Source organism: Globicephala melas, chromosome 6 (genome assembly GCF_963455315.2).
Source record: "Globicephala melas chromosome 6, mGloMel1.2, whole genome shotgun sequence".
NCBI classification, from domain to species: domain Eukaryota; kingdom Metazoa; phylum Chordata; class Mammalia; order Artiodactyla; family Delphinidae; genus Globicephala; species Globicephala melas.
The window spans coordinates 8,296,769-8,319,764 of NC_083319.1; the positions used below are offsets into that span (position 1 = coordinate 8,296,769).

General features: G+C 55.4%; 1 protein-coding gene across 1 annotated transcript in view; it reads left to right on the forward strand.

Moving 5' to 3' along the window:
• Positions 1–7,402: 7,402 nt before the first annotated feature.
• ENG (endoglin) overlaps positions 7,403–22,996 on the forward strand; it is a 29,679-nt gene continuing 14,085 nt past the window's right edge. Inside the window, exons 1-2 of the mRNA XM_030858579.2 lie at positions 7,403–7,805; positions 15,640–15,782. Of these exons, the coding sequence (XP_030714439.1) occupies positions 7,739–7,805; positions 15,640–15,782 (210 nt within the window). The 5' untranslated portion in view covers positions 7,403–7,738. The remainder of the gene's footprint in view (positions 7,806–15,639; positions 15,783–22,996) is intronic.

A 22,996-nucleotide genomic window follows, 5' to 3' on the forward strand; every position in this document is an offset into this window, starting at 1 on the left:
CCGCGTACCACAAAAAGAAAAAACAAACAAAAAACAAAAAGCTGATTCTGATTCAGCAAGTCTGGTTTGGGAGGGAGGCCCCAGCTGCTGGTCCGAGGCCCATACTTTGAGGAGCTCAGAGAGAAGCTGCTCTGTGGAGGCAGGAGCCCAGGGAGGGCGTGGGAGGAGGGGGCATCTCTAGGGTCAGCGTGTGCTCAGCCCCTAGTGGTGGGCTGAGAGGGCGGCATGGCATTGGATCTGAGACAGCAGAAGCTGTCACACTCTTGAGATCTCTGGGGACACTCCAAGCTTGTCCCAAGACGTTGGAACATTCTAACCATCCAGGGGACTGGTACGGTGCCTCTGTAACTTCAGGGTCTCAGACAGGGTGGGCTCCCAGATAGGGTGGTGTCCTCAGATGCCTCCCGTGTACTGAGCCCCTAAGTCTTGGCCTTGGGGCTCCTGAGGGCCTGGCCGGAGGCACTGAAGTGGGAGAGGAAGGAAGCGGAAGCAGGGAGCAGAGGAGGCCAAGGCTGTCGCCTCCCAGACGCGAGAGGGGCCTCGAGTAAACAGGAAGGCCTGGCGGCTCCACAGTGGGGGGGCTTTGGGGGGGGGTGCAGAGCCCTACTGGACATGCGCAGCAGGCGAGCACAGGGCTTCCTCTCTGGCAAGCAGACCCAGAGAGGTTGTGTGGCTTGCCCCAGGTCACACAGCGAGGCAGGGGCACAGGACTAGACCCTCGCCTGCCTCTCCTGCTTCTGCCCCCATCCTGGGGTTCTGGTGCAGGCTCTCCTGCCTCTGCTTCCCACTGTGGTTCATGGGGTGCTGGACAGTCTCTCCCCTTCTTGGGCCTCAGTTTCTCTTCCTATAAACTCAGAGTCCCTACAACTCAGAGGTTCTAGAATCCTGGCCCAGTGGAATCCTTCTGCCTCTTAGGTGGTCTTCACAGGTTCTCTAGACCTTGGGCATCGCTGGGTTTTATCAAGAACGTCAACATCACCCAGGAGGCGGCAGGTCCCAGGACCTTTCCTCGGGGAAAGAGAGGGAGCCTTTGAGGGATTTCCCTCTTCTAGAATAGAGTCTGGCAGGACCACTGACCCTGGTCACCTCCCTGTATCCTTGGGGAGTCATTTGCCCTCTTCAGAGACCCTGTCCCTGGGCTCAGAATGCCCCCAACACCCACACCCTGGAGACTCAGAATCACAACCTGTGAGATCCCAGGCTGTGTAGGCCAGTGGTTAAGTCCATTCATTCATTGCATGAGCACTTACTGAACGCCTGTCATGGGCCAGGCACTATGCTAAGCGATGGGGATTCAGCAGCAAACGAAGCAAGGCCCTTGCCCTCATGGAACTTCTGTTGTAAAGAGGGAGACAGACAGAATAAACAATATATAGTATGTCAGATGGGGACATGCGCCCAAGGTCCAATTGCTGGTGTGGGGAGAGGGCTATTTACAATGCGATGGGAAACCCGCACTGCCCGTGTGACATTTGATCTGCAACTTAAAGGATGAGGAGCAAGACCCATGGTTATCTAGGGGGACAGTGTTTCAGGGAGAGGGAACAGCAAGTGCAAAGGCCCTGAGGTGGGCACGTGCTTGGTACGTTCAAGGAACAGCAAGGACGCCAGCGGCAGTGGATTGAGCGAGTTGGGGAAGAGAAGAGGTCGAAGAGGGGACAGGGGTGGGGAACCTCGAGGGCCATTTAAGGGGCTCTGCCTTTTACACTGAGTGACATGGTTGCCTGCAGAGGGCACTGAGCAGAGGAGGGATGGAACTTGACTTGGTTTTAACGGATTCCCTTTACGGTGTACAGAATGGGCTGGGAGCAAAGGTGGAAGCAAGAAAGCCCACTGAGGCGGTGACTGCTATATTCCCAGAGGTGCTGGTGGTGACCAGAGCGGCGGCTGTAGGGTGGTGGGAACCCCACAAACAATGGGAATTTGGGGGGAGGATTTACTTATAGGTTGGATGAAGGGCATAACAGAGTCAAGGTCACCCTTAAGTCTTAAGCAACGAGAGGAGGGAGCTGTCATGGTCTGAGATGGGGAGACTGAGGCAGGAACAGTTGGCGGAGGACGAATAGAACCCAGTTTTGGATGTGTGAAGTGTGAGTTGCTTATTAAGAGCCTGGAGCCTGGGGAAGAGTTCTGGCTAGAGACACAAAGCTGGGAGCCACCAGTATATGTATGGTATTTAAAGCTATTTGTCTGGGCTTCCCTGGTGGCTCAGTGGTTAAGAATCCACCTGCCAATGCAGGGGACACGGGTTCAAGCCCTGGTCCAGGAAGATCCCACATGCCGCGGAGCAACAAACCCATGTGCCACAACTACTGAGCCTGCACTCTAGAGCCTGCGAGCCACAACTACTGAGCCTGCGTGCCACAGCTACTGAAGCCTGCACACCTAGAACCTGTGCTCTGCAACAAGAGAAGCCACCGCAACAAGAGAAGCCACCACGATAAGAAGCCCGCACACCACAATGAAGAGTAGCCCCCGCTCGCCACAACTAGAGAAAGCCTTCGTGCAGCAAGACCAAAAATATAAATAAATAAAATAAATAAATAAGGACAGACCTTGAGTTAGCGGTCTCCTGTTTGCCCTCCCGATGCACGCTCCGTCCCAATGGACACATCTACCTCCTCTCAGCCAAAAATAAATAAATACATTTAAAATAAATAAATAAATAAAGCTATTTGTCTGGATAAGGGCACCCAGAACAGTCCTTCTCAAACTTTAATGTGCACGTGAATGCCCTAAGGATACTGATGAAAGGCAGGCTCTGATTCAGCAGGTCTGGGGCAGGGCCTGAGAGAAGCTCCCAGGAGATACTAAGACTCCTGGCTGTCCAGTGGTTAAGACTCTGCACTTCCACTGCAGGGGGCGCGGGTTCGATCCCTGGTCAGGGAACTAAGATCCCACATGCCACATGGCGTGGCCAAAGAAAGAAAGAAAGAAAGAAGACGACACTTTGAGTAGCGAGCACCTAGGGCGTTCTATTCTATGGCCAAGACCCATGGGTGGGCAGTGAAATCAATAGGGCGCTAGTGATCAGTATTTGAAAGAAAATGGAACAGGGTGGATGTACCTCATAAGGGTATATATACCTATACATAGGTTCACAAAATGTTTGTTTTAATTATTTGAGCCTGAATCCCAGGGTTTGTGCTGGGACATGACGTCATGGTCACAAAGATTTGAGAAAACCTGACTTGGGAGTGAGGGTAAACAGAGAAGGGAAGAGATCCAGAGTCCAAGCATGGGAGGATGGGGAGGGACCAGTGAAGAGACAGATAAGGTGACCAGGGAGGTGGGAGGAAAACCAGGACGGAATGTTCTGGAAGCCAAGGGAGGAAAGACAGGCCCAGATTTGAATTATCCTCTGCTTCTCCTCAGTCCTGTTGTCCTGCACACCTGAGCCTCAGTTTCCTCCATTGTAAGATGGGGACATGACGGTCTCAGCCCGTTAAAGTGGCCGTGAGGTGGCACTTGGCACAGGGCAAGCGTGTGAGTGGTGCAGTGATTCTGACTGTTCGCCTGGGCTTTGAGCTCCCCCAGGCCAGCAGGCTGGCCTCCCGCTGCGCACAGGCAGAAACTGAGACCCAGAATATGTTAAAGTCTTGCCTGAAGCCACAAGGGCAGAGCCTGGATACCCTGTGGCTCCCAGACCAGTGCCCTCTTTCCCCTGTACCCACTTTTCCCTTGCCCATGTGGGTCTGGCCCTGTTCTTTTCGACAGCCACTGGCTCCAGGCCGGTGCTGGAGACGGACTGCCGCCTCGTTGGGGGAATCCCTGGGGGCCGCCTAAAATTCCTCCAGTGGCCAGTGGCCAGGGTTCACGTGCTCCATCCCTTCCTGCAGCCCCGGCCTTCCCGGCCAGCCAGGGGGAGGAAGGAGCGGAGCTCGTGTACCTGCCCACGGTGGGGCCCAGGCACAGACGTCTGGCTATCGGCCACGTCTCTTTGGCGTATGGATAGGCAGGCGGCACCTGAAAATGTCTGTATCAGTCAGAGCCCCAGCAGGAAACAGATAGCGCGCTCCAGTGGGGTAATTTGAGAAGAGTTTGATGAAGGGTCTGTTGACACAGGTGTGGGCAGGGTGGAGGGAAACCACAAGGGACAGTGCAGAAGCCCGGGGCTGGCAGCGGCCGTGGGCCATGACCATCCTTGGCCTGAAGGGCTTTGTGGAGAGGGCCAGGTCAAGGCTGTGGCCTTCAGTGCAGGGAGGCCACCAATTTGCAGTGACCCTGCAGGGAAGGTATCAGAGGGACAAATCCTCCACTTCCTTCCCCTCTCTGAACTGTGCAGGGCTGAGAGGAGGTAGATGTGTCCATTGGGATGGAGCGTGCATCCGGGGGGCAAACAGGAGACCGCTAACTCAAGGTCTGTCCCTGCCTGTAAGACAGTGTGACCGTGCACCTTCCTGGGGACAGGCAGCCCAGTCCCGGCCTGGCCTCTTCCACTGGGAAGCAGGAGCGAGGCTTATCTCTCTGTGCCTCAGTTTCCCTATGCCTCCATGGCCCCAGCCCCTGCCTTACCTTCCAGAGCACTTCATGATTTCAAGGGCCAAAGACTCCTGGCTCTGTGCTGGGGACACAGCGGTGCAGAGGCATCAAAAGCCCCTGCCCTCGAGGGGCTTCTAGTCGAGTGGAGAGACCTACATAGCACGACTCACACAAGCGGGGGTGGGGGAGGCCCACGGTGCTGTGGGAGCTTCGGGGTGACCGCCTCTCCACCCCAGGGGGTCCCAATCTCTTCCTTCCTCCACCAGGTCTCTGGGGTCAGGGCTCCAGGCCCTCCTGTGCTGCCTGTAGATTTCTCTTTCCCTGGAAGTCTGCTGCATGTTCTTCTGTGTCCACCTGCAGCCTCTCCTGCTTTCAAGAGAAACCCGGTGGGTCTTGTTTACAAGGTGGGAGGGGTTGGGTTGTGCAGCACGAGGGTGGGAGGGAGGGAGGTTTGAGAAGGGCCTCCTATGGGGTCCATGTTACGGCCTCAGATATCCCAACGCCCATTCTGGACCACAGTCCCCCTCACCCAGTGACATCTGTCCTCTCCAGATTCAACTCAGATGGGATCAGCAGGGAAGGAGCTGAGCTTGGAGCCAGGCGGTCCTGGGGTCTCCAGCTGGGGGTCTCCCAAACCTCAGGAGGACTTGGGCTCCTCCTCTGTCAATGGTGTGACTTAGGGGTGGCTGTGAGGATTCAGAGCTGATAAGGTAAACGCCTAGGGCGGGGCGGAGGGAGAGTTCAGCCCCAGGGAACTGGATTAACTAACTGTCCCTGGGGCACAGACGCTGGTAGGGGCGCCTGGGAAACCTCACCCAACCTTCCCCTACTGAAGCCACCCTTTGCCTCGTGGCACCCACCTCCCCATCTCCGTGGCTGCAGGAAAAGACAGAGGAGCTGCTACTCTCGGGCTGCCGCTTTGGGGTGGCCCCGTCCTCCCTGTCACGGCCTTCCTGGCCTGCTGGGCCGAGATGGGTCTCCTGTGAGCCCACACTCATGCCTGGCCGGGAATTGGCCATGCAGCCAGCCGCAGGGCTGGGCAAGAGAACCTTCCCTCCCCACCAGCCCCGTTCCCCACCCAAGGAGCCACACCCGCCCTTCCCACCCAGGGGTCAGCTCCTGCAGACACAAACACACTCCCGCTCTGCCCTCTGCTCCCTTCAGAGGCAGCCAGGGCTCCCACCTTCTCCTCCTTCCCTGGGCTTCAATTTCTCCATCTGTGACCAAGACAGTATAAAGAGAAAAAGCCCCAGCTCCATCCCTGCTGTGGGTCCCGCCAGCACACACCAAGATTCGTCTTCTCAAAGCCTGCTCTGCCAGCACCTTCTGCTCCAGAACCCTTCATGACTCCCCATGGCCTTCAGGAGAAAGCCCTGGCATTCAAGGTCCCCTCCCAGAGCAGGGCCAGAGTCTGCCCCTCCAGGCTTCCCATCACCACCACACCCCTGCTTGTCCCATGGTGGTCAGGCTACTTCTTGCCTCTATGCCTTTGCTCAGGCTGGTCCCCAGCCCGACATGCCCTCCTCACCCTTCCTTCTCTCCCCACTCCCAACTTGCCGAGACCTCCACAGGCCAGGCCTAAATGCCACCTCCTCCAGGCAGCTCCAGCTTCCTCCTCTGAGCTTCCTTGGGCCTGACCCTAAAGTGCCACATGTGACCAGAACCATGGTAGGCATGTAGTTGGCTCTTACTGTTTGCAAAACAAACAAGGGACAGTTCTGGGATTGTCTCCCAGGCTCAGGGAGCATTGATGGGGGAGCGCTTCCTGAGTGCCAGGCCCAGGGCTCTGCGCAGCAGTGCCCCGACCCATGGAAACCTCACAGCAGCCTGGTGAGGAAGGCATCATCATGCCCACTTTACAAACAGGATGACTGAGATCTCACAGCTCAGAGCAAGCACGGCAGGGTCTTGAACATCAGAAGCGCCATTAAAGGGACTTCCTTGGTGGCGCGGTGTTTAAGAATCCTCCTGCCAATGCAGGGGACATGGGTTCAAGCCCTGGTCTGGGAAGATCCCACATGCCGCGGAGCAACTAAGCCCGTGTGCCACAACTACTGAGCCTGAGCTCTAGAGCCCGCGAGCCACAACTACTGAGCCCGTGTGCCACAACTACTGAAGCCCACGTGCCTAGAGCCCGTGCTCCACAACAAGAGAAGCCACCACAATGAGAAGCCCCCTCACCGCAATAAAGACCCAACACAGCCAAAAAAAAAAAAAAAACCATTGAAGTGTGTCCCCCCCCCCTCCCCACACACACACGCTTTCATTTAGGGCTGTCATTTGTCCCTGAAGTATTTTCCAGCCACGGAGGGCACAGACAGAAAGTGGCCCTCTGCCCATCCCCTGTCCTCTCTGGGCCCTGAGACCTCAGCCCCAGCTGCCAGGCTGTGCCAATTTTGGAGTGTTCCTCCCTTATCCTGGGCCTCAGGTTCCCTGTTTACAAAACAAAGGAACGCCAGCCGGGTGTCACACTTATGTAAGCCACCTTTGGTGCTCGATGAGACCTGTTCAAATTCCAGCTCCACCATCTTCTTGGGCCAATAATCTCATCTCTGCAGGCCTCTGTCTTCTCATCTGCAAAATGGGAACAGTGAGTACATGGAGCAGAGCTCCACATGAAGCGCCTTGGCCAGGCCTGGCCCCTGAAATTTCCCCTTGGTGGGCTGTTGGGGTGATTCTTTTCATCTGCCCCCTGGGGGCTGCCAGATGCACCCCACCAGCCAGCCCTGGACAGGGTGGGATGGGAGGTTGGGTGTGTGGGGAGAGGAGCCTGGAGCCTGGGTCCTCCCACCCCACTGCCTCCCCCACGCCCCAGGGCCCCCCACCCAGCGACAAAGCCCGTGGTACTTCCTCTCCCCGCCTGGCAGGCCGCCTGGCCCGGCCCCTTGTCTAAGGAAGCGCATTTCCTGCCTCCCCGAGCCAGGCTGATGAGCCGGGAGCTCCACACTGCTGACGCTCAGACCCCAGCCTCCATCTGCATCCACAGGCCGTGACTGCTGCCGCCGTCCACAGGAGCCCCGCAGCCCCTCCCCTCTCAGTCCTTGGCCAGCGACCCCCGGCCTGGCCCCGCGCCCCCGTGCCCACTTCTCCTGACCCCTTGGCCGCCACCTCAGAAGGCTGGAGCAGGGACGCCGTCGCTCCAGCTGCCTGCTCCCCTTGGGTCCCCACGACAGCCCACGCCGGCCCCGGCGCTCGCCTGCAGCCCTGCCCCTGGACACCGGCTAAGGCCCAGCGCACAGATCCCCAGGTGGACAGCATGGACCGCGGCATGTTCCCCCAGGCCGTCGCCCTGCTGCTGGCTCTCTGCAGCCTCGGACCCACAAGTAGGTGTCCAGGGACCCGGGGTGGGGAGACTCGGCCGCCAGGGCACAGACCAGGCCCCAAGTGTTCCGGGCCTCCTCCGTGTGTCCCGAGCTCACGTCCAGTGGAGCTGTCCTGGGACGTTTGGACAGCCCAAGACAGATGCCACGGGGTGACCAACCATCCCGGTTTGGCAGGGCAAAGATCTTTCAGCTCTAAAAATCTCAGGCAAACAGGGACGAGTTATTTACCTTAACTCTGGCTACCCTGGCTTCTGCCCTCCCAGCTACATCCAGTTTCTCCCCAAGAAGCCCAGGTCCCAGAGTGCTGTGCAGCCCCTGGAGACTCTCCTGCCCTCTCTGGGCCTTAAGTTTCCCATCTGTGGAACGTGTGGGATGGGAGGGGGTGTGCGGCCTCACAGTCAGATCGTGGGCTCTGGGTTCAAATCTCATGTCATTATTTCCTCGCAGTGTGATCTCGGCCTCTGAGCTGAGTGGGGATGGTAGGAGAACTCCCCTCGGGGCTGTTGGGAAAGTCGGTGGTAAGGCAATGCTTGTAGAGAGAGGCAGGCTGGTTGTTTCTGTGTTGTTGTTGTTTAAGGATTAGTTTTAAATTCCTCTACCCTCACCTTCCCCGGGATCTGTGAATGGCTCCCAGAACCCTTCGGACGCGGTGCTCTCTCTGCTTCTACCCAGCTCTCTACTCCTCAAAAAGAGTACAAGATGCGGGCACAGGCCCGGACGAGGTGTTCTGCGGAGGCTCCTCAGCCTGGGGGCTTCTCCAGGTGGTCTTGGCCTCTGATGTCTTCTGAAATGAGCAGATGGGGGGCAGTGACTCCCAGCCCCTCATCCCACTCACTGTGGGCCTCGCTGTGCCCTGCCCCTCACCCGCCTAAAGCCCCGGGACAGCCCTGTGGACACCCCTTCACCTCTGGCACATCCAGGACCTCCTTAAAGGATCGGGGGTGGGGGGTGAGCATGGGAACAGAAGCAGCGGTGACCACCCCCTCCCCACCCTACCGTAACCCGCAGCATTTGAAAGTCCCTAACCCTTGATCTCTAAAGCTCTTACCACTGCCTCACTGATAGACAGGAATGAGTCTCAGATATTAAGTGACCCAGCAGGGATTCGCCCCAGGCCTGGGCCTCCCCTGAGCACTTGCTCCTGACCTCGGGTGATACGGCGACCCCTCTTGATACAGCTCCTAGTCACCCTGCAAGACTGCGGCCTTTATTGCCCCATTTTACAGGAGGAGAAGTGGAGGCTGTGACCCGCTAAGTTCACACACCTCAGACAGAAGCCCTACCTGAGCTCCACGATAGGCCCCCAGGCCACCCTGCCTTTCTCCCACCTCTCCCCACATTCTAGCTTGATAACACTCTCTTCCTCTAGGTCATCAGAGAAAGATCCTGGAAGCTCTTTAGGGCCTGGTTTTATAGGATCAAAGGCACTGGTGTGCTGGCGAATAAAGAACAGCGGAGTGGGGGGTGGGGTGGGGTAACTTGTCAATATCCAGGGTGTAAATGTTCCCACAGGGCTGATTTCAAGCTATCAACTCGGCAGACTCAGCGTTGGGGCGGATGCACAGTAATAAACCTTTATCTACTATTTCCACCACACAGATATTACAGACGTAGATAACCTCAAGAGCACAGATAATACAAAAGGGAATAAAATAATTAGGGAGTAATGAGTTTTGATATTTATTAACTTTTAAGTATATATAATTGATGTAATTGTAAGCTTATAAAATTTAATTTTTTATAATGGCTGTGTTTAAGAGCCAACTGGAAAAATGCCTGAAAATGTATCAACCTGCTTCTGAGAGCAGGTACTAGCACCCAGTGATCATGGGGCTCAAGGGCATCCCAAAGCATCCAGCCCAGCTCATCTTCAGTCTGGGAAACTGAGGACCATAGAGGGCAGATGGGGACCAGGGTCAGGGTGTGGGAGCCAGACCTCCACGCCAGGGGAGGAGGTGGGAGTGCTAGTGACCCAGGCATCCTCGTTAAAGCTGGAGGGGGTCAAAATGGCATGAAAACATGTCCCAGACAAGTCCAGCCTTCTGGGAACACAGCTTGGCAGACTCTTTCAAAACCATAACTTGTGTAACAGACTCATCTTCAGAAGTCAACCCCGTGGAGTTACTTGCCCAACTCTGTAAAGATGGGTGGTCCGTAGGTACCTGTAACAAAAACCGCACAACTGGAGACCACCCAGTGTCTGCCAGCCTGGGCCCTATGAAGTGGATGACCATGCAGTGGAACCCTACACAGCCGTTACCAAGAAAAAGCTAGCTCGGATCCACATTGCTGTGACATATGTCTAAGACACATGGTCAGGTGTGCAAACATCAATGACTCCATTTCTGTAAGAATAAAATAGTAATAATATACAATATGCACAAAGAAAATCCCCACGTCACTGTTCTTTAGCCCTGGGTTCCTCTAGAGGATTTTCATTTTCTAAGACACACATTTTTGTCTTGTTGGAATTTTTTTTTAATTGAAGTATAGTTGATTTACATGAACTTTTTAAATATGTAGAGATTTTTAAAAAGCAATTTAACCATATATTCGCTTTAGTCCACTCCTCAAAGGAAACAGATAAGAGGGGGAAAAATGACCTCCCGGCTCCTTTATTAGCATGGGTACAGTTAGCATGCTGGTGGATTGCTTACTAGTTTTTGTCTAGCTTTTTAAGGTAATTTTAATGCAGGTGGATCAAATTTGGAAATCTTGTGTGCCCTTTTAGGTCCCAGAAGTTTTCTGTGTTGTCACGTGGACTCCATAACCATCTCACTGTGGTTCTAGAATAGTCTCTCCCTCAAACGTGCCATCTCATCGTTTGCCTAATGAATTCTTTATTGTTGAATACTTAGGTGGCTTCCCCTTCGGGGCCAGTTATAAATACCACTTCCATGCACGTTTTTGGTACATGCATCTTTTCCTGTATTTTGGAGTATTTCACTTGGATAGAGTTCCAGAAGTGGAGGTGCAGGGGTTCATGGCCCATGTTGGGTGGTTGGGATCAAAGAGTGTCTCCTAAGTGTGGATGAGCGTTCGCTGGAGGATGGGGTAGAGGTGAGACTTGAAGTCCCCCGTACTGCTGGCCACATGTGTGAGGGTCTGGGACTCCCTGGAAAGGGGGGCAGGACATGTCCTGCTAGGGATGCAGGACACAGCCCACAAATATCCTTCTCTTAGAGCCTGCACTGGGGCAGCTTCCCATTTGCCCGGAGGAAAGGGAGGTTGAAGCAGGAGCCGTGTGAACCAGGAGACAGTGGGTCCCTGGGGACAGTGGGGGCACGACCATTAAGGTTCTCACTTCAGCCAGACAGATGGTGACACTAAGACCCAGAGGGAGAGAAAGAATTGATGTCTCTCTCATGCGCACAGATGGGTCAGTGATGGGCCCTCTGAGGACAGGCCTGGTCTATTTATTTGCTTGAGGACCTGACGAGGGATCTGGGCAAGAGGGAGGGACCTCCTCTTCTGTGTCCCCAGTGCATCAGGCAGCCCTTTGTCTTTATACCCAGGTTACAGACGAAGAAATCAAGTCTCGGGACAAGTGACAGGTCCAGGCTTCTTTTCTCTGCATCTTTGGTGGCCTGGGTGGGTGTGGAAGGCTTGGAGCATTGATTGCCCTGGCTGTGGAGCAACCTCCCGCTTCTAGCTCCAGCTTTGGGGCCTCAGCCCTGGAGGCTGAAGAGGACCCTCGTCCAAGGCTGAGCTGACTTCAATACCTGTGACGGGGTGGGGGTGAATGCCAGACACTCCTCTAGGCTTGTTTTGTGCACCGTCAGACTTAACCTTCCCAACAGCCCGATGAAGCTGACACTCCTGTTACCCCCATTTTAAAGCTGAGGAGACTGGGGTACTGGCAGGTGCAGGAATTTGCCTGAGTAACACAGCTCAGAAATGAGCAGCTGGGGCTCGGACCCTGGACCTAACCACACAAGATAGTGCCTTAGGGAAGACGATGAGGCTCTCTCTGTTGCCAACTCCTCTCACCCCACGCATTAGGTTTCTTTCCTACACCTGCAGTGGCCCTCCCACCTAGAGCACAACTGGATGGGTTCTTTTTTTATTTAAGTTTTTTTGATGTGGACCATTTTTAAAGTCTTTATTGAATTTGTTACAATATTGCTTCTGTTTTACGTTTTGGTTTTTTGGCCACGAGGCATGTGGGATCTTAGCTCCCCGACCAGGGATCAAACCCACACCACCTTCATTGGAAGGCGAAGTCTTAACCGCTGGACCACCAGGGAAGTCCCTGGATGGGTTCTGGTGAGAAGCTTTTCACAACAGGGTTTTAAAGGATGAATAGGAATTGAAGAGAAGTCGTCAAATAAAGGAAGACTATTAGTCTGGGAAAGGGCATGGCAAGGGCAAGGAACAAGGTGTGTTTGAAGGAAAAGTTCACTTCTCCCCACTGCTGGACGTAAATAACCGTGACGGCGGTTGCCAGTTCCTCACACATCAGGATCCTCCTTGGCCCTGTGCACGTGTCAATTTCCCAATATTCTCACCAATTCGTTGAGGAAGGTATTTTGATGATCACCATCCCCGTTCTACAGATAATAGCACTGAGGCATGGAAAGGAAGCTGGCAAGTAGCAGAATCAGGATCTGAACCTTCAGCGTCTCTCAGATCCCTGCACTTTTTAACTCCACTCCAGGTTGTGGAGTATGGCCTTAGCCCGCAGACATGGGGCAGCCGGAGACAGACTAGGGAAAGGAGTGTTGAGGCCTCACTGGTGGCCAGGCCTAGGGGCAGTGGTTGGACTGGACACAGGGAAATCTCTGAGGCCACGATTGGCCCCTGAAAGGAGCAAAGGGTGGCTGGGTAACTGAAGAAGAGGGAATGCAGAAAAGATCCTTGTCAAAGAGGATTGGCCCTGGTTTCATGAAATAATCACAGCTTCCGTGTCCAGAACACTTACTGGGTACCAGGCTCTGTACATGGGTTACCTCATGCAGCTGATATATAGCCTGCAAAGTGGGTGCTGGGCGCTAAAGCTGGATTGTCTGGGTTCCAATACGGGCCCTTCCACTTAACAGCTGCGTGCCCTCAGGCAAATTCTTGCACCTCCCTAATCTTCAGTTTCCCCTTGTGTCAAACGGTATGAGCATTAAATGAATGAACCCACAGAAAGCCACAAAACAGTACCTGGCGCCCAGTAAGCGTGATGGAAGCTGTTTTGCAAATGGGGAAACTGAGGCTCAGAGAAGTTAGGCTTTTGCTCATGGTGACCAACTTTTTTTTTTTTTTTTAAATTACTTATTTATTTTTGGCTGCATTGGGTCTTCGTTGCCGCGCACGGGCTTTTTCCTAGTTGCGGTGAGCGGGGGCTACTCTTCGTTTCGGTGTGCGGGCTTCTCATTGCGTGGCTTCTCTTTGTTGCAGAGCATGGGCTCTAGGCACGTGGGCTTCAGTAGTTGTGGCTCACGGGCTCTAGAGCGCAGGCTCAGCAGTTGTGGCGCACGGGCTTAGCTGCTCCGCAGCATGTGGTATCTTCCGGGACCAGGGCTCGAACCCGTGTCCCCTGCATTGGCAGGCGGATTCTTCACCACTGTGCCACCAGGGAAGCCCCAAGCAGCTTTTTTAAGAGGCAGAGATGGGATTTCACTCAGACCATCCAGCTCCAGAGCTGGCTTTGCTTGACCATCATCCTCTCGGCCGCCCAAGGCGCTGGGGGTGGCCATTTGGAAAGCCCCCAAGGTGACTCTGTGCTTGTGGGTGGGGGAGGCTAGGGAGGCAACAGAGGTGGAGAGGTGGCCCCCCAGCTGGTAAGTCTCTCACTCACCCGGTCACCCAGGGCCCCAGCGGCGCCTCCTCCAGCCCAGGTCCCGGGAGCCCCAGAGTTTCCCGTGGTGCCAGGGGATTGTTTTCAGCTCTGTCTGGGCCCGCCTCTGGCTCCGGGAGACAGGCCCTGGGCGTCACACTCCCTCCTGTCTCCCCATTCTCGTCTGCGGAGTGGGGGCGGCCAGGACTCGAAAAGGCCCCAAAATAAATGGACCTCTTATCTGATCTCCCAGCCTGGCCTGTTATCTGATCATTACATAATGGCTAGGCCTGTGGCCTCTCCCGCTGGCTGACACGCTGACGGCATGGAGGAGGTGGCCCCAGGCGGCCCCAGCAATCCGGAGGAACTGGGGTTCCTGGAAGTCTGGGGAGGGGGCAGGGTAAGTGCGAAGGGAAGGAGGAAAGCGCTACACTAATCTGCAAGCCAGACCCTGGGTCTCTGTGGGGAGAGGTAGGGCCGAGCCCGGCCATCTCCTGTCTCCGGGCCTCGGTCTCCCCATCTGTACAGGAGGACTAAGAAGCAGCCAGGAAGTCTGTCTTCACTATCAGGGACAGGGAGAGCGGGAGGGGCTTGGTGGGTCCCACGCGGGGGGTCAGCAGCAGGTTGTGTCAGCCCTTGAGTCTACTTGAGCCTGAGACATCAGTGACCTCCCTCACAGAGGCCCCCCACCTGCAGGCCACCCTGTTCCACCACATCACCACCCACCTAGGACAGTCAGTTCTTCTCCCGTGGCTGAAGTCAATCAAAGAATTGTGATAAAAAGAACTGCCACACACCCTATCTCACCTCTGTGCGTTGTGTGGGTTCTATTCTTACTGTCCACTTACTGACGAGGAAACCAAAGCCCAAAGTGAAATCGTTCGCCAAAGCAGCATCAGTGCTGGGCCTGAGATTCAAACCCAGGTCGGCCTGGCTCCAGGAACCTTGCTTTTAATGAAAATGCAGGCACTCTGGAGTCCCTGGCACATAGGACAGGGCCAGGGTGAGGATTTATAAGCCAAATGTCCTTGTCCTGGACTTATCCTTCCCAAGGTGTTGCCGGTGGGTGGCCGTCTGCCGTCCTTCTCTGACCCCTGGGGGTCCTGAGCCAACCAGGCGGTGGAAGGAGGCCGGGTTAGGCCAAAGACAGCCCAATAGCCCGGGATTCAGAAGAAGCCTCCCTCCCCCCTCCTCTGAGCTGGCGTCGGCTGGACGTGGGGCCAGGCCCTCCGCACCCATCTTTGATCTCCAAGAAAACAGGAAGTGAGCGCGACAAGATGGAGACACAAACTTCCAAACAGTCTCCCCTTCTCTGTCCTCCTTCCCTCCTCCAGAGCCCCCCCTTCCCTGGCACATTCCTCAGGACGAGGTGTAGGGGCCTCATTTCCTCTTCCTCCTCTGCTGGGTCAGGGTGAAATTCCATTCCCTTCCCTCAGGACCTGCGCTTCCGGGCAGCGGGCTCTGCAGCTTTCTCCGGCAGCTGCCCTCTGAACCTGGGCTCACTCTGTCCGTCGGGGCCAGGAGACTCTCAACCCTCCTTGGCCCGTTCCTCCCGGTCTCCTTGAGGCATAAGAGGGGAATTTTTGTCTCCTGATCCTTTGGAGGGGACCAGCCCAGAGGCTTGGCTGTGTGCACAGGTGGGTCCTGCCACACAGTTAGGGTTGCCAGATGTAGCAAATGAAAATTTAGGATGCCCAGTTTAAGTTTTAATTTCGGATAAACCATGAAAAACTTTTTAGTATAAGTATATCCCACGCAATGTGTGGGATATACTTATTCTTTAAAATATTCATTTTTTTATTTATTCAGATTTAACTGGGTGTCTTGCATTTTATCTGTCAACCCTACACCTACTAGCACTGTGACCTCAGGCAAGAGACTTTGCATTTCTGAGGTTCAGTTTCTTCATCTGTGGAATGGGTATAATGATATCCACCTTGCAGGGTAGCTCTGAAGATGCAATAAAGCCCTTCACCAGTGCCAAGCACCCAGTAGGCATTTGGAAAGTGGGAGCAATTGTCACCACGTTGCTCTTAACTGGCCCACTCTCTGGCTGTGCTTTCCCAACAGGTCTTGCAGAAACAGTCTATTGCGACCTACAGCCTGTGGACCCACAGGTGACATACATCACCAGCCAGGTTTCTGAGGGCTGCGTGGCTCAGAGCCCCAATGCTACCCTGGAAGTCCACATCCTCTTCTTGGAGTTCCTAAAGGTGAGTGCCTGATGGCAGGGTCAGGTGGGGACCCAGCAGATGGCCCAGGGCCCATGAGATGAGGGGAACTTTTCCTTGTGGCTGTCCCTGGGACAGTGGGCTGAGTCCTCACCAGGGCCCCTGTCAGGAGTGTGACATCGGCATCTCATCTCACAGGGCCTGTAAGGGGTGGCATTTCTGGGGCAATCTTCTGGATGCCCGCACAAGACCCTGGTGGAAAGGGCTGTGTTTGGCCGGCAGTGGAGTGGAGAAGAGCCAGGCGAGCTGTCATTCATGTACCTCCAGTGATGGGGAGCTCACTGTTTCTCAGTGACACGGCTCTGCTCTAGGCAGCTTTGACCTTGAGACAGTGCTTCCCTCGAGCGCAAATCTACCTCCCTGGAATGTCACTCATTGAAGATCTTGTGACCCGGCCAGGCAGCCCCCCAGAGACTGGAAGCCGGTGATGTCACCTCAGAGACCATTCTCCCCACACCAAGAAGGTCCACCTTGAGTTTGTCTAAGTCCCTCTTGATAATAATAACACGTTTACTGAGCACTTACTATGTGCTAGGTACTGTGCTAGGCCTGCTAAGTACCAGGAACAGAGTTAAGCACCTTTCGTGTATTAAACCTCCTGAGGGCCCATCTGTCAGGGTCTGTTTCCCCACTTTTCGGAGGAGAGACCTGTGGCAGGCTGAGAGAGGTGAAGCGACATGCCCGAGGCCAGAGTTCGCTAGATCCCCAAGACTCCAAGCTAGGCCGTCACCTGGGTCTCCAGTGGATCTCAGTGTTCAGCCGGCGCCTGGCCTGCCCGGGGTTGGCAGCCACACCTGGCCAACGCGGCCTCAGGTCCTGATAGCGATTTAGTGGTGTCAGCTCGGGGTGAACTTGTGGCCCCCAAAACTGTTAGGTTGCCCTGCATTTGTGCAGTGATAAGACAGTGCCAAGACCACCAATATCGGGGGGCCTGCTCCCCACCACCCTGCCTGCCACCAGGACTGTGGGTCTCGATAATCCCCAAGTCGAAGATAGCGCCAAACACACGTTGTGTGGTTTCCATAGCCATTGTAATTTTTTTCAAGTTTGCTCATGATATGGAAAATGAGATTGCCCTCTGTAAGTTCATTACGTGTGTTCGGATGTTCAGGTCTCTGTGCCTCGCCTGGGTGGCACTGGGACCCCCCCCCAGCCCCAATCACTCAACAGTGAGCCAGTGTCAGAGAAGGCTCCTGGCCAAGCACCCAGGTCTATTGGAGACAGATATGTAGACAGACAGCCAGCACCCAGATGACTGGTGCTTTCTCAGGGGGCGCAGGGCAGGGGTAGGCCAGCTGCTATGGGATTAGGCCGGGCTTCATGGAGGAAGCAGGAACAGTAAGAACGGCCAGAGTCCACGGAATGAAGGAGGCCGTGGGGAAGAGCAGAGGGTAGAGTGAACGTACAGGCAGGAAAGTGGGACTCAGCTGAGGCTGGCATGTGATTCACTGCATCGGAGCTTACAGTTCACCTCGGGGCAGGGCTGGGGAGATGGACAAGGCCCCGTTGCCATAGGAAGGGGTTCGGTCTTTATCCTGTGGGCAGTGACGGTCATTGGAGGGTTTTTAGGGGCATGACAGGGTGCTGCTGTAATATGTCATCCTAGAGAGCTCATGACAACAGAATCTCCCTGTCACACTCTGCCTCTTCCAGAGAACTCAGTCCATATAGTGTCCAGCTTTTAACTCAAGGAGTCAGGCTGCAGGCTCCAGGACGGCTGGACCTGTTTGTTTGAGGGGGTGATGGAGAGAGCCAGGGTTCGGGAGATGGGGGTTTCAGTCCTGGAGCACCTCGTATCGTGCCTGGCATGCAGAAGGGACTCCTCCCCACGCTCCAATAGACACACACTTCTTGGGCTAAGGGACTCACTGAAGAATCATGGAGTAGCAGAAGCTGGCCCAGGGCCTGGAGTATACCAATGACTCTTTGTTGAATGTATGAATGAATGAATGCACTGCCATGTGACCTTGAGGCCGGTGTTAAGAGCATGGGCTCTGGAGCCAGACAGTCTTTGAATCGAACCTTACCCCCCACCACTTACAGGGGCTCGATCTTGGGCCACCTCTCCAAGCCTTGGTTTTCCCTGGGAAACATGGAGGTGATAATCGTACCTAGCTCACAGGGGACTGTGAGAATCCAGCGGGGTAGCACAGGCAAAATCCTGCGCTCGGGCCTGTCCAGAGCCACTCTCGATGTTCAGCAGCTCTGCCTGTTGTTATCATAACGTCTCCTCTGTGGGCTCCGCGTCTCCCCTGTCAATACCCTCATTCGGCTGAGCACGCTACAGTGTGCAGCACATCTTCACGTCAGTCAACTCATTTGATCCTCATAGGTTGTTGCTACGAGGCGGCTGAAACAGGGACAGTGAATCCATCTGCAAAGGGGGAAGCTGAGGTCTAGCCTGACGGAGCTGGGTGCTCCTGGCTTCTTGCCCCAAGGGTCGAGCCCATGATCCCACCAGATCTACTACCGTGACAGCGAAAGACCCGTGGCTTCCCTGGGAGACATCTTCCTCCCCAGGCGGCCCCCAAGAAGGGGGTCTACAGCTCAACAGTCCCCCTCAACCAGTCCTCACCAGGTGCCTGCTCTGTGCCCAGCCTATGTTGGGCATTGATGGTACAGAGAGAAAGCAGATCTGGCCCTTGCCCTTGAGCCACTCACAGGGGAGGCAGAGGTGGGCACTGGCATCCCTGGCACCAAGTGATGGACTCGGCACCTGGGGAAGGGGATGCAGGGGCCTGCCGGCCCCCGGAGGATGATCACTGGTGTGGAGGGAAGGAGGCATTAGGGGAACGACTCCCAGTGTCTAGCCAGACCGAGAGGGGAGTCAAGGGCATTCCAGGCAGAAGTCGCTGTGTGCGCAAAGGCCTAGAGGCAAGAAACACGAGCGGGCAGCGGTGGCGTGGGTGGCGACCGTCTCAGCAACGGGCCCAATCCCTCCCAACCTATGGCTGCTGCCTTCCAACCCTGGCACAGAGAAACAGCTTTCCCTTGCATCCCCGCGCGGCCTCTGAGGCCTTAGATTTCCTGTGGGTGGGCGGCAGATGAGTTGTGGCGGCCAAGGGCCTCGGGGAAGAGAGGTTCGGAGGGGGTGTGTGTGTGTTGGGAGGGTTTGCAGACAGACGAGGGGGCCGCTGGGCAGGGGCTCTATCTTGCTGGGTCCCCGAAGGGCAAGCTGGAGCCTGGATTCCGGGAGGGGGCCCAGGGTCATATCCTGACCTGCGGAGACAGGAAACCGGCCTGGTGTCTCAGCAGTTCCCGTCAGGCCGGCTACACTGATCTGCTGTCCTCCTAACAAACCCCAGACAGCCAGAGCTGAAGCGGCCGCTGATTCACCCCACTTCTGGGCAAACTCGGGAACTGACGCTGCCTTGCCCACCCCCAGGCACACGACTCACGGGGCTCTGGCACCGACTCTTTCCTGGGGAGACGGGCAGACAAGGCTGCCCAGGCAGAGGGAGGGCAGGGGGCCCACAGGTTCCCCCAGACCATCCTGGGAGGCTGTGAAGGGCTGTGGAAGGCAGTGCCGCCCGCAGACCTGGGCAAGGGGTCCTTGCCTGGCACCCACAATTCGCAGCCCCTCTCTGGCCCTTGTCCAGTTGCATCTCCCCTGCCCTGGGTGGGGAATCTGCCGAAGGGACCTGCGTCCCTACCCTGGGAACCCAGGACTCCAGAATTCCCTGCCCAAATGCGCTGGGCCTCCTCCCAGGGTAGGATGGGGCTCTTTCTTGCCCTTTCCTCTAGAAGGGGCACTGCACGGCTGGGGTCAGCTCCCTTAGACCTGAAGGCTGGGTGAGGTGACTAAGGGTGGACACTGATGGTGCAGAGAGAAAGCAGACCTGGCCCTTGCCCTGGAGCCACTCCTGGGGGAGGCAGAGGTGGGCGTCAGCAGCCCTGGTACCGAGTGATGGACTCAGCAATGGGGGGCACAGGGGGCTGGGAGGAGTGAGCATGGCAGAGCTCGGGCATCCAGGCTGGTTTTCCACACGTGTCCATGCGAAGAGAAGCAAGGTGGGCGGGGCCAGGGGCTGTCATATATGTTCTTGTGCTAGGCCTTGCAGATATTAGGGGCAAGCTTGGTGGAGGGGCATGGGCTGGGGGTCAGACAGACTGGACAGGGAGTGCTGTACGTCCAGTGTTCAGCTCAGGGTCAGTCCGGGTACTGGATGGATGGATGGATGGACAGATGGGTCGGTGGGTGAATAACGGAAGGAAGCGGAAATGTACGTGTGTATAAGCATTTGCCTATTGCCCATCCCCAAGAGGTTAGTGGTGTCGCTGACAGTTTGAGGGTGTTACTCTTGTTCTCTGCCAAGCTCCTGGATGACAGGCTTGTGCCTTCTTTCCTGGCCCCCTTTGACAGCATGGAAGCCCCAGGCTGGGCCCAGTGCTGGTCTCTCAGACAAATGAACTGGGGATGTGGGGAGAACACGGGCTGACCAGGGACCCTCAGCTGGGGAGAGGAGCATGCCTCTCCTGGGTGTTCTGGAAGCCCACCCTGTAGCTACCTGGCTGGAGACCATGACCCCCAGATGCCAGGAGGAGCCCCAGGAGGCCAGATGGAACGTCACTGAGCCCAGCTCCTCCCTGCACAGATGCGGAGACTGAGGCCCAGAGAGGGGAAGCTGCAGGGTGGCGTGGCTGAAGTAGGTCCCAATTCCAGCTAACTACTGCCCAGCTCTAACGCCAGCCTCCTCAGCCCCCAAACCATGGCACTCCTCTGGATGTGCGGGCAGGGAGAGAACCGGCGGTAGTGAAAGCCAATCTAGCAATACTACCATGGGCACAGGACAACCCGCTTTGCAGGCAGACTCTCACTGAATCCTCACAAGTCTATGAAGTGGGTATATTGTTCAGCCCATTTTCCAGATCAGGAAGCCGAGGTCCAGAGAGAGGAAGTAACTGCCCAGGGTCACAGCGAATGACTGAGCCTGGGTTTGAATTCAGGTCAGTCTGGCTTTGACCCCCTTCACCCGTTACCCTGCCTGCATGTGCCGTCTGAGTCTGTTGGGGTGGATAGAGGACGGCTGGCTCCAATCTGGCCGGCTCCAGTCTGGCCCTCAGAGTTGGGGGAGGGGCGCTGCAGGCAGCCCCGAGGCTCCACTCCTAGAAGAATTGCTGGAAGCGACTTTCTATAAGTGGCTACTAGCACTCAGGACCTCCTCACCGAAATCTCCCCTTCCCGCCACTGACTGCTGGGCCAACAATGGCATCTGTGGGACACGGGCACAAAAATAGAAACATGGTCTCCCGCCCACTGGCTCAGGGAGGGGGCCGGGGCGGGCCCAGGCCGGCCCAGGTTGCAGAGCTGGGGGAGAGGGCTTGGCCGGCCTGCCCGCCTCGGCTGGGCTCCCAGAATTCCCAGGATGACATTGGGAAGACTGGGAGCTTGGGGTGGGGGGCAAGGCAGGCCCCTTTCTTTGCCTTTGGGCTCCAGGCTGGGAGGGAAGAGGGAAGAGGGAAGTCAGCGTGTGAGTTACCACGCTGATGAGTCAGGGCCATGAGATGGAAATGTTTGCTGTGGAAACCCTGACTGGGTTTTTCTGGTAACCAGCTGGCCTTCGGCTCGGCCCAAGGGCTCAGAGACCCCAGGGAGCCCAGCCAGCCGAGTTTCCACATGACTCGCTTGCTGTGTGGCCCTGGCCCCTGCCTGCCCCTCTTTGGGCCTCAGCCCCCACCCCCTTCCCAGCTCCCAACTCTACAGGGAGGGACTTGGTGAAAACTGAATTGGGGGATTGTGCCCTGGGAGCACAGCCAGATGTCATGACAAACGTCACCAAGCTCCAGTCTCCTAACCCCCTCACCCTCAGCATGACCCGACCCTGACCTCTACTTCTCTTTTTTAACTTCCTTTGTCCCGAGCCCCACCTGGTTTTGGTTCCCAACCCTGTCTTACTCCCATTTCACAGATGGGGAAACTGAGGCACAGAGAAACTGGGACAGTTACAGAGCAGAGCAGGAACGGATGTTCACAGGGCTCTTTCCTCCCAGCTCAGGGGCTGCGCTCCCAGTCGCTCTGTCACCTGCAACACTCTCGGCCTGCGGGTGCCCACCCAAGGGCAGAGGAGGGATCTCCTCATCTGCAGCAGCCGTGGCACCTCCAAACCATGGGGCCCATCTATTCACCATGTATGGGCCTCAAGGTCTACTCCTCTGTGGGAGGACAGACAGACGGGGCTGGACAGTGATGCACTGTGGGGCAGTCTGGGGAGCGGCAGGATTGAGAGGAAGAACACGGTCCAGGTGAGCTATCCAGGGGTCCAGGCACCCACTCTGGCACCAGGCTGAGGTGCACGGGGCGCCTGACTTCATCACTCACCTTGGCATGTGACCTCCCTGTCCCCGATGGCTGCATCTGTGAAATGGGAGAGTACCTGACCCTGCTTCATGAGAGCATGTGCAACTTTCACAGCACAGGACCGGGCACAGATTAGGTGGAACCACGTGAAATTACTGATATTTGATTGTTGTTTCTTTAAAAGCTTTATCGTGAAAACATTTGCCTGTTTAAAGTGTACAGTTGAGTGGTTTTTATCAAATACACAGAGTTGTGCAATCATATTCGATTGTTCAAGCTAATGATACACAGGCAACTAAGGTAAGGAAGCTGGGGTGGGTGCCTTCTTGATGGTTCAGGCAGGTCAGCAGTGCCCAGGCCTTTCCTGACACTGCGGAGGTGGGTCTTCCTTCACTCCGGTTAATTTCAAGTACTGATCAAAATCCTGGAACAAAATGTCAGTTCTGACCTTTAGATTGGTGTTTCATATTTTACCAGAATATGATATTAAATCCAGTATTTAATTCTTCAAGTGTTTAGAATGCATAATATTTTTAAAAATTGATGAAACAAGATATTTCAAAATCCAAAAGTTATAGACCCATTAGAAAACATAAATTAATCAAAAATGTGAACTTATACAAACATAAGTTTGAGATACATCATTCTACTATAAATTAGTATAAAAGTGATTATTCAAAAAATAGGCAACATAAATAGCTCACTAAAATTATTTATGAAACATTGAAAATGAAACATTATTTGCTTTTCTGTTGTTGTTTCAAAGAGCAAACTTACAAAGAGTGATTATGGTGTCATTTTTAGGTAACGGAAATATTTCTGGCAGATTTTTCCAGCAGCTGAAACACTCTCTGGCTCTGTGACATCAGTTGGGGAAATGGCCCAGAGATAATTAGAA